Source organism: Bos grunniens, chromosome 8 (genome assembly GCF_055505025.1).
Source record: "Bos grunniens cultivar Pamir isolate PY7600 chromosome 8, Bosgru_T2T1.0, whole genome shotgun sequence".
Lineage (NCBI taxonomy): Eukaryota > Metazoa > Chordata > Mammalia > Artiodactyla > Bovidae > Bos > Bos grunniens.
In genome coordinates, this window is record NC_141172.1 from 47,619,257 (window position 1) to 47,635,785 (window position 16,529).

Sequence of the window (16,529 nt, forward strand, 5' to 3'; positions counted from 1 at the left end):
TTTTAAAATGTGATTTCTGTTCTCTTGCTCCAAGTTTTACACATTATTTATGGCTCATATGTCCAGAGAGTCACTAAGGAGTGAAAGGCATCCTTCTTCAGGCAGAGAGGAAAGTCAAGGTGGCTCAATGTGTGACTGTCTACAGAGACAGCAAAGGGCTCACCTTCTGCTCTTTTATCTCCTGTAGGGGATTCTGCTGTCATGGCAGAAAATGGCTAACACTGCTGTTGGGGTAATGGGAAACCACTGCCTTCTACCAGTTTTAAAATTCCTTGGCTCTTATGCAGAGTGTCATAAATCCTTCAGGCCTGGTGGGCACCATTTGTACAGACATGCTGCGTGCCTCTCTCCTGTGCTTTCATAGTGAAGACAACAGATTGACCTAGAAATTTGTTGTCATTGTGAGCAAAGCTCTTAAATTGTGTCCTGATTGGTTTCACCTGTAATTTTGCCACTCTTTATTTAGTCCACTATTATTCATACTGAAATTCTTAAATATCCAAAAAAAAAAAAATGCTCTTCAGTTCTCTGGCAAACCCATCATCAGAATCTTTGCAGTACCATTATACTCTCACTTTATCTATATTCACCCTTCAGATGAATCTTGCTTCTGGTTAGTTTGAAGAGGACTTTAGAAAGTGATTCTGTTTTTTGAGTGTATAAGACATTTACATGCTTCCCAGAGTTCTAGAAGCAAAAAAGTATCATTCACTTTTGGGTCAACCCTTTGTACAAACGGTCTTTTCCTCCTTCCCAGAACATTGGTGAGGGGGTAGGGATGTGGTGTGGGGAGTGTGTAGTCCAAGTTTAGTAGGCTCCCTTGTACTCACACTATTTTATGAGGCATAAGGATCTGATACCCGAATTTGGCCATTTTCTACAGAAACAATTGAAATATTATGGAGATTTTGTGTTCAATGTTACTGGTTTGTGACTGGAGACATTCAATAACTGCTTTAGGAGTTTCTGAGTAGTGTAAGCTATTTACACAGATATAAACAATTGTCAATCATAGGTAAAATCCATTTTGTTATGAATTAGCTAATATGATCAGTATCAGCTCCTTGGAAGAAAAGCTATGAGCAACCTAGACAGCATATTAAAAAGCAGAGACATTACTTTGCCAACAAGGGTCTGTCTAGTCCAAGCTATGGTTTTTCTAGTAGTCATGTATGGATGTGAGAATTGGACTATAAAGAAAGCTGAGTGCCAAAGAATTGATGCTTTTGAACTGTGGTGTTGGAGAAGACTCTTGAGAGTCCTTTGGACTTCAAGGAGATCAAACCAGTCAATCATAAAGGAATTTAGTCCTTCATATTCACTGGAGGTCTGATGCTGAAGCTGAAACTCCAATATTTTGGCCACCTGATGCGAAGAACTGACTCATTAGAAAAGACCCTGATTCTGGGCAAGATTGAAGGCAGGAGAATGGGACGATATAGGATGAAATGGTTGGATGGTATCACTGATTCGACGGACATGAGTTTGAGCAAGCTTCGGGAGTTGGTGATAGACAGGGAAGCCTGGCATGCTGCAGTCCATGGGGTCGCAATGAATCGGACAGAACTGAGCGACTGAAATGAACTGATCAGTAAAACTTATATTACACACATATTTTTAAAACAGACAGCACAGATTTTGTAATCATATTTTTAAATGATGGAAGAAGATCATGTCTCTATCAGAGCAGGATATAGTAGTAGCAGAGAACACACAGTGAGAAAGAAGATGGGTTTGGACATTGTTCCAACACCGTCTCCTGTATCTCCCTGCCAGTCTTGTCACAGTCTGCTATCTTGTTTTCTCACTTGATCAAATGTGAGTAATTTATCTGACACTGTACCATGTCACTAGAATAATAAGGAGAGCTAAATAAAAGAAGCTTTCATTTGCTTTGATCTTCTTGGAAGAAAAGCATTTTATAAGGCTAAGGTATTAGAGTGATCTTCAACTGACAGATGATGGGATCAGGTCTGAGTAAGGGACTTAGTGAGCTGAGCTGATTAGTGAGTAGCAGGCAAAGATGGAATGAGCTTTAAGATTCAGATATCACTGTGCTGGCATCTCTCTTTCTAGATTAATGTTCTTGAGTCATTTGTTTGAAATGCCTGTGTGATATTTATTTTTAAATTCTTAAATTTATTTACTTATATATGCACTTACGTATATGAGTGTACATGTGTGCATACAGATAAATGACACATGCCTATGTATAGATACACATGTATGTGAAATTACGCAAGTTTGCACCCTGAATTATGTGCAAAACTGTATCTTAGGATAGACTAAGTTGTGTACCAATGACATACAATCCCCAAATCTTAGTGACTTAGAAAAGGAAAAGTTTATTTCTTGTTTATTCCATGTGAAATGTGAGTTAGTAAAGGACTCTGCTCCTGTAAGTTACTCTCATTATAGACTCATAGATCAGGACAGAACAGGATCCTTCTGGAGCATCACTGGTCAGAGCAGTAGAGAAAGAAGAGAACAAAAACCCAGAGCATTATTAAAGTTTTCATCCAGTAGTGAGACACTTCATTTTTATCTCTAATTTACTGGCCAAAATAAATCAGGTGGCTAAGCCTGACTTTGAGAAGGCAAGCATAATCATCTGTAAGTATATTGCATTACAAACATTGACATTTGGGAATATAATCTAGTGCTTTGTAATTATGACTCTTCAGCTGGGACTGTCACTCATTCACCTGCTAACATTTCTGGGGTTCCAGGTTGTTGCAAAGTTTACCTTCATTTTTAAAAAACTAATGAACCTTATATGTTAGTGAAGTTAAAGGTTCACTGCAACTTTGAATGGAAAGTACAGAGTTCCCATATACCTCCCACCCCTACCCACGCACAGCCTCTGTTGACATCTTCCACAATGCTGTACCTTTATTATAAGCGATGAACCTACATGGACAAATCATCATCACTCAAAGTCCATACCATTTTTTAAAAAATAGTCCATTTTTCTACAAAGTCCTTGGTCAATTTAGTGTGTTTAAATATTTTTCAGACCTATTATATGGGAACTACCAACAAGACAACACAAACTGTAACAAATTATCACTTTTCAATGAAATGGTTTAATATTGGGTTGCACAAGTTCAATTATAGCAGAAAATAAGTTCTTCATCTAACTCAACCCCTTATGCCTTCAGTTTAGTCATTCAGTCGCGTCCGACTCTTTTGTGACCCCATGAACCGCAGCACGCCAGGCCTCCCTCTCCATCACCAATGGCCAGAATCTACCCAAACCCATATCCATTGAGTCGGTGATGCCATCCAACCATCTCATCCTCTGTCATCCCCTTCTCCTCCTGCCCTTAATCTTTCCCAGCATCAGGGTCTTTTCCAATGAGTCAGCTCTTCACATCAGGTGGCCAAAGTACTGGAGCTTCAGTTTCAACATCAGTCCTTCCAATGAACACCCAGGACTGATCTCCTTTAGGATGGACTGGTTTGATCTCCTTGCAGTCCAAGTGACTCTCAAGAGTCTTCTCCAACACCACAGTTCAAAAGCATCCATTCTTTGGTGCTCAGCTTTCTTTATAGTCCAACTCTCACATCCATACATGACCACTGGAAAAACCATAGCCTTGACTAGACAGACCTTTGACAAAGTAATGTTGACAAAGTAATGTCTCTGCCATATAATATACAAAATCTATATTGGATTAATTAAAACAATTTTTCCACGTAACCAGGAAATAGAATGTGCAAACCCTAACTAGAATTGCTGGATTTTATTATATTTGGGACAGTTTAAAAGATAGGACACTGCTTGTATTTCTGAAAAAAGTGTACATGTATCCACTTTTGGATTTTGGATTAATAAATTGCAATTAATGTGGCTTTATGGTGCTAATGGATTTTCTCATCAATGGAAGCTGAAATTTATTTTGTTGAAATAACCACTGAAGTCAGCAAGAGTGACCTTACCCAAATGGTTCCTGTTTAAAAGTGGCATTTTAAAATACTTTCAAAAAATTGCATGTACAGATCAGTGGACTTCCAGGACAAACTAAAGTAAAAGAATAAACAGATAAACAAAATTAAATAGATGTGTCGAATTTTCATCTCAAAAACACATAAAGCTTACAATTGAATATCAAAGAAACATAGTCCTTATTAGGCACAGATTATTCCCATCAGCTCTAAAATACCATAACCACCACAAATAGAAAAGAACATAAGAAAAACTTGTTTTAACTTTTTCTTTCATTAAGTAAAAATTAACTAGCCATGACAAAATAATTAACACACATTTGCAGTTTATTTGAATATAATATAGCTTTAAGAGTTACTTATAAAAAAAAAAGGTAATTTTTAATTTTTGTTGCTGCTGCTGCTGCTAAGTTGCTTCAGTCGTGTCCAACTCTGTGCGACCCCAGAGATGGCAGCCCACCAGGCTCCCCCGTCCCTGGGATTCTCCAGGCAAGAATACTGGAGTGGGTTGCCATTTCCTTCTCCATTGCGTGAAAGTGAAAAGTGAAAGTGAAGTCTCTCGGTCGCATCCAACTCAGTTTTTTTGAAGCTAAATTTTTCGATATATTAATCAATGATATGAACACTAAGGTAAAGTAAACTGTTTTTAGAAGTAGAAGAGAGAAGTAAAACTAATATAATATATTGTTTGGTCTGTTGTTTAAATTTACCAGTGTTAAGTGGATATAGTGAGTGATCAACATAGTTTCTGTGAAAGACGTATATGCAATACCTGAAATAATCAGGGAATTGGTAGAATGTGTATAAGAGATGGAAATAAATTAAGTTTATTAATGTAAAGGGTTTATGTGACTAAAAGTGGCAACACATTTCTGCCTTTGGCAAATAAACACGATGTAAAATAAACAGATGCTTGGTGACTTCGTTGTGGAGTGAAGCTCCATGGTGAGAGGAGTTCTGTTCTTCTTTCTAGGATGGGCTCCTTCTTCGCTCCCAGCCTCCCAGGCATCAATATCCTTCGGCTCCATACATCCATGTACTTCCAGTGCTGGGCTGTGATGTGCTGCAATGTTCCTGAGGCCAGGGTCTTCAAGGCTTCCAGATCGAATAACTTCTACCTGGGAATGCTCTTGCTCATCCTCTTCCTGTCCACCATGCCCGTCCTGTACATGATCGTGTCCCTCCCACCATCTTTTGATTGTGGCCCCTTCAGGTTCTTACCTTTGCGATTCCTTTTGGGCATAGTTTTCTTTCAGAGGTGGAGATAAAAAATGGTCACTCATTGTATAAGCAATAATTTTCCCCCCCAAAAACATTTTGGTCTATAGGAATGATATCTTTGGGGTATTCAGACTCAGTATAGGGCATGGAAATTCTTAAGCAAGATCCATCTATTTTCATTGGCAGTCATAAAAGGGAAACTAATTTAACTGCTTCAGGCTCTGCCCACATGAAATATGTACAATGAATCTGAGCTATTTGCATGTAAGGAGATAGCAAAGAGAAAAGTTTGATTACACTAGTCTAGATGTGAACATTTTCTTGGTGCTAGGTCATCTCATTCAGACATTGGAAAGCTACCATTACTTCTAACATGAACCACTTAATTGAAAAAAATAAAAATAGGAAGGAAGGGAGGAAGGAAGGAAGGGTCAGAGGGATGGAGGGATGAGGGATGAAGGGGCAAGAGAGAGAGAGGGAGGAAATGAAGGGAGGAAATGCAGGGAGGGAAGGAAAGAGGAAGGTGGGAGGGAGGAGAAAGAAAGAAAGATTACTCCACCAGATACTTAGGAAGTGGGATCCTTATTAGATAATAATGTATATAAAGATAGTCACATCATTTATAATCCAAATTCTACATGCTAGTAAAAAATTTAAGGATGCTCCTCATGTATATGCTCCTCAAATAACAAGGATAAATCACTCAAGTCAGTAATAAAGAGTCAAGAAGGCTCTTTAACTTAGAAATATACTTCTGTACAGTTCTCTATGACAGAGTTCTGTCTGTGACACTTACCTAAGAAAGCAAAGGCTCCAGGTCTGGAGGATTGATTTCATTCTACCACCAGTGCCCCCATGAATCTCAGCATGTTGAGTCACTGATCAGCATGCATCTGAGTTATTTCTACTTTTCAGTGAGGAAATAAGAAGGTGAAAAGTCATGTGAATGACAAACATGATGCAATAATGGGCATACGTAATTTCTCCTTCATGCCGTCAGAACCAAATTGTTAAAGTCAAATTTCCTTGCTCACAGACTTAATTATAAAGGAGATATTTTCATTTTAATAATAGTCTGTTATTACTGCTTTACTGGAAAAGAAAGAAAGAAAACATTAAGCCTATTGATTAAGCCAAAACTGCTGGAGTCCTGTCATATATTCAGAAAGCTGAAGTTGTCAAGTCCTGTTTCCTTGCCCCACCCAGGTGAGCTGAAATAAATAATGCAAACAGTGACATCTGGAGGCTAAATGTGAAACTTCAGTTTTGAAAGCAATTGCTCAGGATAGAAAGCCATCTAAAAACTTTAGTTAATTGGAAATTACCCACACAAGTAAATATCCGGGATAAGTTTTAACTTTTTAATTGGAAGTGGATCCTTCTCAGGATCCACTTCAAGAGAAGTCTTCAAGAGAAACCCTACAAGGCCAACATGGAGCTGGGCAGTGATAAGAAATGTCCATTGACAAAAATATCATTGAGCTGGTTACTGCACAGTTTTAGCTTTTGAAGCCTAATTCTTCTTCCTCTCTTTAAATCACACTGAGTTACTATTATTTTAATTAATAAAAATTATTCTGTATCTAAGAAATAGTATCTGATTTTGACCAACTCTTTCCAAATTGGCAAACTTTGGCAAATTGGCAAACTTTGGCAAATTAACAGTATGTGTGTGTGTGTGTGTATGTGTATGTGTGTGTGTGTGTGTATGTGTGTGTGTGTGTATATGTGTGTGTGTGTATATATACATATGGTCATATATATATGACTATTTTGAGATCAAGAAGGAAATGTAAATATTTTTAGTGGAGCACTGGGAAAGGGGTATATCTGTACTATTTAGTCTACTTTTCCTGGAGCAAAAGAATGTATACTTGGTTTATTCATTGGATTTTAAAGTTTAAAGCATTTTCCTACCTTGGTAGTGAGGTGAGAAAGCACGTAATAGTAGGAACCTCATGACTTGCCATCCTAAGGGATCCTGAGTTCGAGGTGGTCTGCCCAGCCTGCCTAGAGAGGGGTTTGACCCTACTTGGCACCTGGGTGGGCAGCAAATTGATAAACATGCATTTGAAGTAAATTAATGGGGACACAGTCATGGCCAATCTTTCCCAAGTGCAGGTACATTTTCAGGTAAGATGACTACAATACCTTAGAAGACCAATTCTGCAAAGCAATTTGATGAGATATTCTGCTTGTTCTGGTATCATAACAACTGGTCAGGGAGGGTGAATTTTCCAGAAAATTATTCCAATAGGCCATGAAGTGAATTTACCTTAACAGTTTGACAATTAAAAAATGATTTCTTTGGTGTCCAGATGAAGAAAATTTTTCTAATTGCTCGACCACATTTCCTGATACTTGATGCTTCTCCCCACAGTGCCCTCACTAATAATTCTGAACAATTTCTAGTTCTCTAGTTTCTCACACCTAGGGAAGGAAATGGCAATCAACTTCAGTATCCTTGCCAGGATAATCCCATGGACAGAGGAGCCTGGGGGGCTACAGTCCATGGGTTCGCAAAGAGTCAAGCATGACTGAAGCAACTGAACGCGCACACACACAGGTTCTCACACACCTCCTTGCTACGTTATGGTAATGATAACTTTATGTATTTTCATCTAGCTGCAAAGAAAACATGTGTTTATCTTAGAAAACCTGAAAATTATAGAAATATTTTCAAATGAAAATACACATAGCCATAACCCCAAAGACCCAAAATAACAACTCTCAGCATTTTGGCATTTTGTGTTATGGTATTCTTTTTTATGCAGACTTCAAACTGAGATCATATAATATGTATAGGTTTATATTATATATCATGACACTGTTATTACATTACTCATTTGATGTATCAGTTTTTCTTAATAGTGTAGCTGACTTCTACAGCTTGAAAGTGAAAGTTGCTCAGTCATGTCCAACTCTTTGTGACCCCATGGACTGTACAGTCCATGGAATTCTCTAGGCCAGAATACTGGAGTGGGTAGCCTTTCCCTTCTCCAGGGGATCTTCCCAACCCAGGAATCGAATCCCAGTCTCCTGAGACCAGCTGAACCACAAAGGAAGCCCTACAGCTTGGGGACAGAATATTTTCATTTCAAAAGTCCAAACACAGTAGAGTGTGGGCCTGTAATTTGAATTAATGAATGAAGAATGTTTATTGTGCACCTAGCACTAGAGGAGATGTAGGGGTATGTTGGGCATCAATTATGGTCAGGTGGGCCTTTCCATCTGGCTGAAAAGACAGACACAGACTATTTTAATCTGGGGTGGATGGAGCTGTGCCCAAGAGAGCTATAAATTTAAGTTCAGTAGCATTTCACTTAGCTGTATACTCACAACAGATTGGAAGAGACTTCTGGGAGTATGATAAAGTGGCATATTTTGGTTAACCTGTCAGAAAAAGGGACTACAGGGATCTGTAGATGCTTCTAAAGTTTGTGTATAATAAAAGATCTGGACTCCTGCTAAGAGACCTAACCTGGAAAAGGCACCGAAGAATCCTCAAAGATGCTAATAGCTTCACATTTCTTATACACTAGATGCAGAGAAGACTTTTGGGGTAAGAATGATTTTGTAAAATTCCAGTTTCCCCAGTCTGATATTCATTAGCCACAGCCTGAGAGGCTGGAGAAGGGTTGGGGGTGAGTTCTATCTTCTCTTGTCCTCCCTGCCTGTCTCCTCACTTTGGCTATATTCCATATGTCATGGTAAAGCATGGTCAGCTAGAATGGATGAGGAAGGATAAATTTTGGTGGGATAGGTTGATATCATCTTAAATTGTCAATAAGCTTCATTCCCTCTTATGTATCATAGGTTTTGCTAATTAGTGTGTAGATCTATAATTTGTGAAGCAAAATTTATATCTCTGTAGTCTAGTGACTCCTAACAAGATAGTTGAAGTCACTTTCAGTCTACTAAAAGATACAATTAGTTAGATCAGGAGAGAAAAAATCTGATCTGGAACTTGTGGGTCATGTTTATTTAAAGGTTAAGAATGTATAAAGATCAAAAGACAAAAGTAAAGTGAAAATATTCTACTCAGTGTTATATCAACCTTTATTCTTATGATACATACAATTTGCTGGTAAAAAATTCAATATCTTTTCTGAAAATGACACATTTTATAGCAAAATCTATATGCATATTCAGAAAAAAATAATTTTGCATGATGGATATTACTTTATATATTCATATTTTATATATTTATTCACAAAGTAACCCAAACCTTAGAAATATAACTTTAAAAAGTCTTCTCCTGAGGGAAAGGGATAAATTGGGAGATTGAGATTGACATATACACACTGCTATCTATAAAATAGATAACTAATAAAGACCTACTGTATAGCACAGGGAAATCTGCTCAATGACCTCCAGGGGAAAAGAATCTAAAAAGGAGTGGATGTATGTATATGTGTAAATGATTTACTTTGAGGTACACCTGAAACTAACACAACATTGTAAATCAACTATGTTCCAATAAAAATTTAAAACAAAAACAAAAAAAACCTCCTGATTCTATGATTAATTTCCTAACTGCTTGGTCTCTGTGTTTGCATTGGTATAACATTTCTCATATCTTATCCATATGTTGACAGTATGAGTTTGAAGTATCAGAAGCTGTAGCTAAACAGCAGATTTCTAACCTGAAAGAGTACTTAGGCAGTGTTTGAGAAGGATTTCTCGTTTTCTTGATGTAACCATGGTTTTTACATCTGTTTAAAATAAACGTCTCTCTTTTTTCAGTGGCAAAAATAGGATGTTTGAAGTCATTGGAGAAACGCTGGAGCATGATTTCCCAAGCTGGATGGCAAAGATCTTGAGACAGCTTTCTAATCCTGGACTGGTTATTGCTGTTGTTCTGGTCATGGCGTATGTGCTTTCCCTCCTCATAGAAAGAGCCTTTGTGATGTTCTTCCTGCTCCTTTTAAATTTCAGTGTTTTCAACTCTCTCTTTCTCCCCAGGGGTTGTGCTGTAACCTAACCAAATTCAGCACTGATTACACGGTGGTGAGAAGCTAAAATTCATGAGCCATATTCTCATCCTATTGCATGTAATTCATAGCCATCTGCATCTATATTTGCCAGCCTAGGATTATAAGATTTGTTCCCAAGTAACCAAAATAATTATCAGTAAACAGCTAAAGCAAGGGAAACATAAATGCTAAATCTAATCAGCACATCAGGCTTCCCTCCCGCCCCTGCCCCCCACCTTTTTTTCCATAAAGCAGATGGCTGTAAACACATAGAAATGATGAGCCTCTAAGTTAATATTCCCCTTGAGGGCCCTATGGGCTGTGTTTCAGGGCTGAAGGCTTAAAGGGTCTTAAAAATTACCCTGTCCTTGTTCCTAGAAGGCCATCAATAACTGTGTCTGCCCATAATAGAATCAGAGGACCAGAAGGCTCTTGGAAAGGTCATTTAGTCTTTCCTTTCAAAGTCAGAGGTGATGCCCAAAGGGCAACTTGAGAGGGGGCTTTTGTTCCCATATGACTTTCTTTGGTTTCTGACTCTTGGCCACCACAGATAAACTTACATTCTAAGCAAAGAAAATATGCTTCCTGTGGAAGAGCTACAAAAAGTGCCCCAGCCCTTCCTTTCAAACCCCAAGTCCCTCATAAATGAAAAGTCTGGAACTGCTACTGCTCTCAGTCAGTGAAACCACTCTTGTGGACTCTCTTGACACTCTGATTTGTTTAAATAAAGGTAAAACTAGGGGAGAACTCCCAGTAGTTTAAGTAAATGAACTGGGTCTGGGCCAAGTTGCTGTGATCGTCTCTGCAATGGTTGTGGTCACAAGCCACATCTGTGATGGCAGGTGTCACCTTCAAGTTTATAAATTGAGAAATGGACTTAGAGGCAGGAACTGGTTTTTCCCTAGGTGAGAATACAGCAAAATGATAGGAAGCCTTTGACAGTAAATCCAGCACTCACCTGTTACACCACGGCGCTGTTTTTGAGGGAGAGCTAATAGCTTGTAGGGATAATTAAACAGTAAAACAGATTATTTTATATTACAGAACCTTGATCATGGGGTGGTGTTAGAAATCTGATAGTGAATCTCTGGTGCAGATGTGTTAGAACATAACCTGCTTGGAGGCAGCATGTTTCCCCAGATAGCCCTGGAAGTGATTTTCCTTCTCCGAGTTTTTATGATGCAGCAGCTACGGAGACCATATTAAGTATCATGTGGCTTTAGTGGTATAAAGGAAGTCTTGTTTTAAAACACACACACAAAACTTAATGTCAGATTTTATGACTATATTCTTAACTTAGTGAGAGACAGATTTATTTCTAAACAAAGGAGCAACATTGTTCTAATGCCGCTAATTAAAGATTTAATAAGCTGCCTTGGGGGTATAGGAGAGGAATGAACACTGCCCTTGTTCCAGGCACTATTCATTTATTAACCCATTTAATTTCCACAATAACCTTAAGAAGTTGGCCACATTAATCATATTATTGAAAGCACATGGAAGATGTGCCCCAAATCAAATGGCTAATAAGTATATTCAAGCCCATGTCTTCTTATTCCCCACCTCCCCACCCTCTACTTATTTAGCACCGAACACTTGGTTCAGGCTGAATGATTATGCTCATAAGAGTTGGAAGCCACTTGTCTGAGATGTTCTACACCCATGGTCAGCACAGTTTTCCTTAAAGGCCCAAGATATTAATAGTAGATACTTAAGGCTTTGTGATCCAAGAGGCAAAGTTGAGGATATGATTTAAATACTTCTAGAACTATTTTAAAAATATAAAAACCAATCTTAGTTCATGGGTCATACATAATAGGCTGGGAGTCAGATTTGCCCTGGAGGCCATAGTTTGACAACCCCTGATATAGGCTGGAGAAGGAACTAGCAACCCACTCCATTGTTCTTGCCTGGAGAATCCTAGAGATGGGGGAGCCTGGTGGGCTACGGTCTATGGGGTCGCACAGAGTCGGACACTACTGAAGCGACTTAGCAGCACCAGCAGCAGCAGATGGAACCTGGCAGGATGTAAGATCAAATAGATGTCCCACAAGGTTGATTTTAGTTATGACATTCTGATTTTAAACCTGAATTTCAGTTTATTGTTGATTTGATATTTCAGATACTGAGATCTCATCTTCAACACTTAATGGTGTCCATATAATTGGTTTGGCTTTTTATTACCTTTAATTAGAGAATGTTTACAAGCATTTTGAATTTCCCCAGTGAATCACATTCAATCAGCTTGGATGGTTTTGGGGTAACTGAGTTTAAGCTAATTCTGCAGGCAGTTTCATTCCTTTGGAGACTAAAAAAAGATCTATGAGTATTCCTCACTGAAGGTGTATCTCAAGACAGAAAAAGTAATGAATGAATAGAGAATTATAGTCTGCAAATGATTTGTGAGGTCTTTGAGTTATTCCTCCAAATCCAGACACTTTTCTAAGAAAATTCTTGTAATACACACACACATATATCAAGCACCTACTTCATGCCAGATATTACACCAGATGTTTTCAGGTATATAATGTCATTCAAATTCCCAACACTTGTGTAAGAAATAAACCCAGCAGAAACGATATTAATAATTGTGATGCTAGCAGCAGATGGCTCATAAAGGTTATGATCTGACATGTTGGAGTAGAGGCAATGTGTCCAGTATCCAGTTATTTGCAATAAAGGGCAATGCCAGTTACCTTTTTTTTTTAACTGCATTTTCCCCTTTGTTTATTTTGCTTTAAGTGAAGATGAATGTGTTTATTTTTGCAAAAATGTTTGGCTGGAATTTGCTCTTTTGAGAAAATGTAAATGTCACTTATATGCCAAGACTATTCTTTTCTGAGACATTTTCTTTTGAAGGAGAGAGAAAGGCAAACAACACATCCTATGGATAAAAAGGCCATGTTAATTAACTATGACTGAGGATTATAGTCTTAGTTGTAAAAGCCCAAGGAGGGAATTTAAAGTGGAGAGTCAGTCTCCTTTTTATTCTACACATTCCCTAAGCTTCAAGAGATTTCCTCTTCCCTTGGATGCCATTGGTATCGATTTAAAATGCTATTTTCAATTATAACATAAAATGATATTGCTACATTTCCAAGGAACAGCTAAAATTAGGCAGTAAGGTATATCAGACAGAATGCCCTGGGCTGTGAAGGAGGAGCCTTAGGTGCCACTTCCCAGATCCACCGTAGTCACTGTGTAGTTCTGAACATGCTTCTTCACCTCTCTGTACTTCAGTCTTTTATCTACATAACAGAAGTTCAGAGTAGAAAATATCCTAAAGTCGCTCCAGGGCCAATATTCTATGATTTAATTAATGTAAATTTAAGCAGAATCTTGAGGACCTGAAAAATACCATACATTTTATTTTTTTGAATTTAGTTTGACCATCTATTATCTCAATGCTACTGCAAAGGGCCAGAAGGCAGCAAATTTGGATCTAAAAAAGAAGATGAAACAGGTAGGATACAATATATTTCAGAGAAATATTTGTCTTCATTCATGTAAAGTTGTAGAAAACACCAGGAAATCTCATGTTCTTCTTTTTTACTATTTTTTATTGCTAGCAAGCTTTGGAGAACAAAATGCGAAACAAGAAAATGGCAGCTGCACGAGCAGGTTTGAGCTCTGTCGTGTTTGCGTTCTTTTTCCCTATGAACAGTATGCTCTTCCTTTTTTTCCCCCCTCTCAAAATGGGGCATTTGGTGCAGAGAGGCATTACTGCCATAGCGAGTCATCTTATACTCGTTACAGTCCACCTTTTCAGCCCTTTCAGGCTTCATATCCTGAGAGTTCAGTTATTTTCCAGTGGGAGAAAGAAAAGACAAAGAAAAATTCAGGAACATAAAAGTAGCATTAGTGATAGGAAAAGGCTTTTACTAATTGATGGAAGATTAAGAAAACATCCATATAGTTATGCAAATAGCAGAGACAGATATACAATCTCTCCTGCCCATTTTGACCATTTTTATACATAGATGGACACATTGGGAAGATACTAAGAGAATCCTCTTATTGATTTCCCAGAGCGTTCTCGAATTCATTAACCTCTTTAATTTTTAACTTCCTGTGTAGCTCAGTTGGTAAAGACTCTGCCTGCAATGCTGGAGACCTGGGTTTGATTCCTGGGTCAGGGAGATACTCTGGAGCAAGAAATGGCAACCCATTCTTGTCTGGAGAATCCCATGGACAGAGGACCCTGGTAGGCTACAGTCCATGGGGTCACAAAGAGTCAGACATGACTTAGTGCTATCTTTCTTAATTTTTAAACTATTTGCCAAAATTACTGATATGTTTTGCCTTATACATGGAAAAGTGATGAATTTTTTGAAAATCTTTTCTAACTCTTCCCTCATTTCTAATTCTAAAACTCTTTATATTAGTAGGACTCCTCATTCCCCCATAATTAATAATGTTAATAATAAAAAACCTTAATCCAAATTAGCTTAAGTAGAAAAGAAAAGTATTAGCTCACACAAATGAACAGGAGTGTGGTATGTAATACTTCCAGTCACATTTTACCCCAAGTTTAGAAGCAATCAGGACTGAGCCCCATTTCTCTGTGGGTCTTTCAGTACTACATTCCTATTATGTTGGCCAACCTTTATGGCGGCATAAATGGATGTAGCAACTTCCAATGCCATATCCTTGGATTATATTTGTCTTATGTTTTGTGTGCTTTTTTTTTTTTTTTTTTGCATTCTGCTACTTGTTTCTTAACTGCATTAATTTTTTTTTTAGCTCTGTTGAGATATAATTGACAAAATGTTCTGACTTCTAAGATCTGAATTCTAGCTAAGGCATATTGTTTTTTTTTATCCTTTTAAATAGTGATATGATGTTATTGCATGCTGTTTTTCTGATATTTTTCCATAATTTGTTTAAAAATATGTATAACCTTTGTGAAGACAGAGACTATATAATTTATAGTTGTTTCCTCAGGACTTAATATAGGACTTTATATATCAGTCACTCTATAAATACCTACTAAATATCTACTGGACAATGAGGAATTCTTTTACTGGGAAAAATTTGAAAGGAATATATTTCTATATTAATTACATAAGCAGTAATGAATGAATAAATGTTACCAAAAGAGAACTTTTATTCTCTTGTCTTTAGAATTTGTGCAGATTTTGTAAAATAAGAAATATAGAGATATTTGGCAAAAAATATTATGGCAACATGGAGCACATTTGGAAGATACAGATTTTTAAGCCATCTCATTCAGAACCATTATGCACACTGAAACGAGTTTTTCCTTATCTCTTCTTCTTTCTCTGTTTCTTCCTCTCTCTTATTTATTTATTTCATTTGAATAGCTGCAGCTGCTGGTGGCCAGTAATTTTCATGGATATTCTGGAGGCCCAGAAGTATTCCTCATCACGCATTTCTAAGTCAGTGACTTTCGTGAAGGCCCAGAGGACAAAGCATGAAGAGTTGATTCTACCCTGTTCTAAACCTGATGGATTATCAAGGTCTCGATGATCAATCAAGGCATCACTTGCCCTAACTAAAAATCAAGGATCTCTACCTTATTCCAAATTAAGGATTTGTTCCCCCACCACCACTTTCTCCCCTGAACCACTCCCCTGACATTTTCTTTAATGAATTGAGTTTAAAAGTGTGGTGATCCTGCAGTATGGATCACTAGCTTACTTGCTAGGTTAATTTAAAAACCTTTTGCTCATATGGACTTTCATTTTATACATTTCTTCTGCCTTAGTTTTCTTAGTCTGGAAATGGGGGTATTTCACCCTTTTTTTTTCTTCTGAATTCAGAAATATCTTGATAAAGTATTCATTGTAATCATTCATTAACTCACTTTTTTGAAATTATCTTGTTTTCCTTTTTCATTCTGTCTCCCCATCCAAGGTTCATCCACAAATGCATACCCAAAACCTTTTTGTTTATGCTGGATTCAGTATGAGAAGGAATGGGTTTTTTAGAAGAAAAATCCCAAGTGAATTAGGGGCCTTATCAACACTGGGTTGAAGGTCTTGACACCGTGAGGAAGTATACGAGTCTTACTTTACTTTAAATACTGGAGAAGGAAATGGCAACCCACTCCAGTGTTCTTGCCTGGAGAATCCCAGGGACAGTAGAGCCTGGTGGGCTGCCGTCTATGGGGTCGCACAGAGTTGGACACGACTGAAGTGACTTAGCAGTAGCAGCAGCTTACTTTAAATATAACTTTGTGAGTTAAAAGAAAAATGATACCATTAAGTGAGTACTATTCCATCACAGTCTGATCACGACCTCCAATAATCATATCTCCTGAGTTTGGAGCCTAAAATTCTATACCTTTTCTTTGCTTTTTTGTTAAGGTTAGGAAAATACATACTATTATAGGGGGGTGATTTATACCTATGTTTAAACATT

The 16,529-nt window shown here is 37.7% G+C and overlaps 1 protein-coding gene across 1 annotated transcript in view; it reads left to right on the forward strand.

The window, feature by feature from the left end:
- TMC1 (transmembrane channel like 1) overlaps positions 1-15,740 on the forward strand; it is a 119,317-nt gene extending 103,577 nt beyond the window's left edge. The window contains exons 17-21 of the mRNA XM_086414118.1: positions 4,922-5,161; positions 9,916-10,041; positions 13,530-13,608; positions 13,715-13,766; positions 15,470-15,740. Of these exons, the coding sequence (XP_086270244.1) occupies positions 4,922-5,161; positions 9,916-10,041; positions 13,530-13,608; positions 13,715-13,766; positions 15,470-15,492 (520 nt within the window). The 3' untranslated portion in view covers positions 15,493-15,740. The remainder of the gene's footprint in view (positions 1-4,921; positions 5,162-9,915; positions 10,042-13,529; positions 13,609-13,714; positions 13,767-15,469) is intronic.
- The last annotated feature ends 789 nt before the right edge of the window (positions 15,741-16,529 follow it).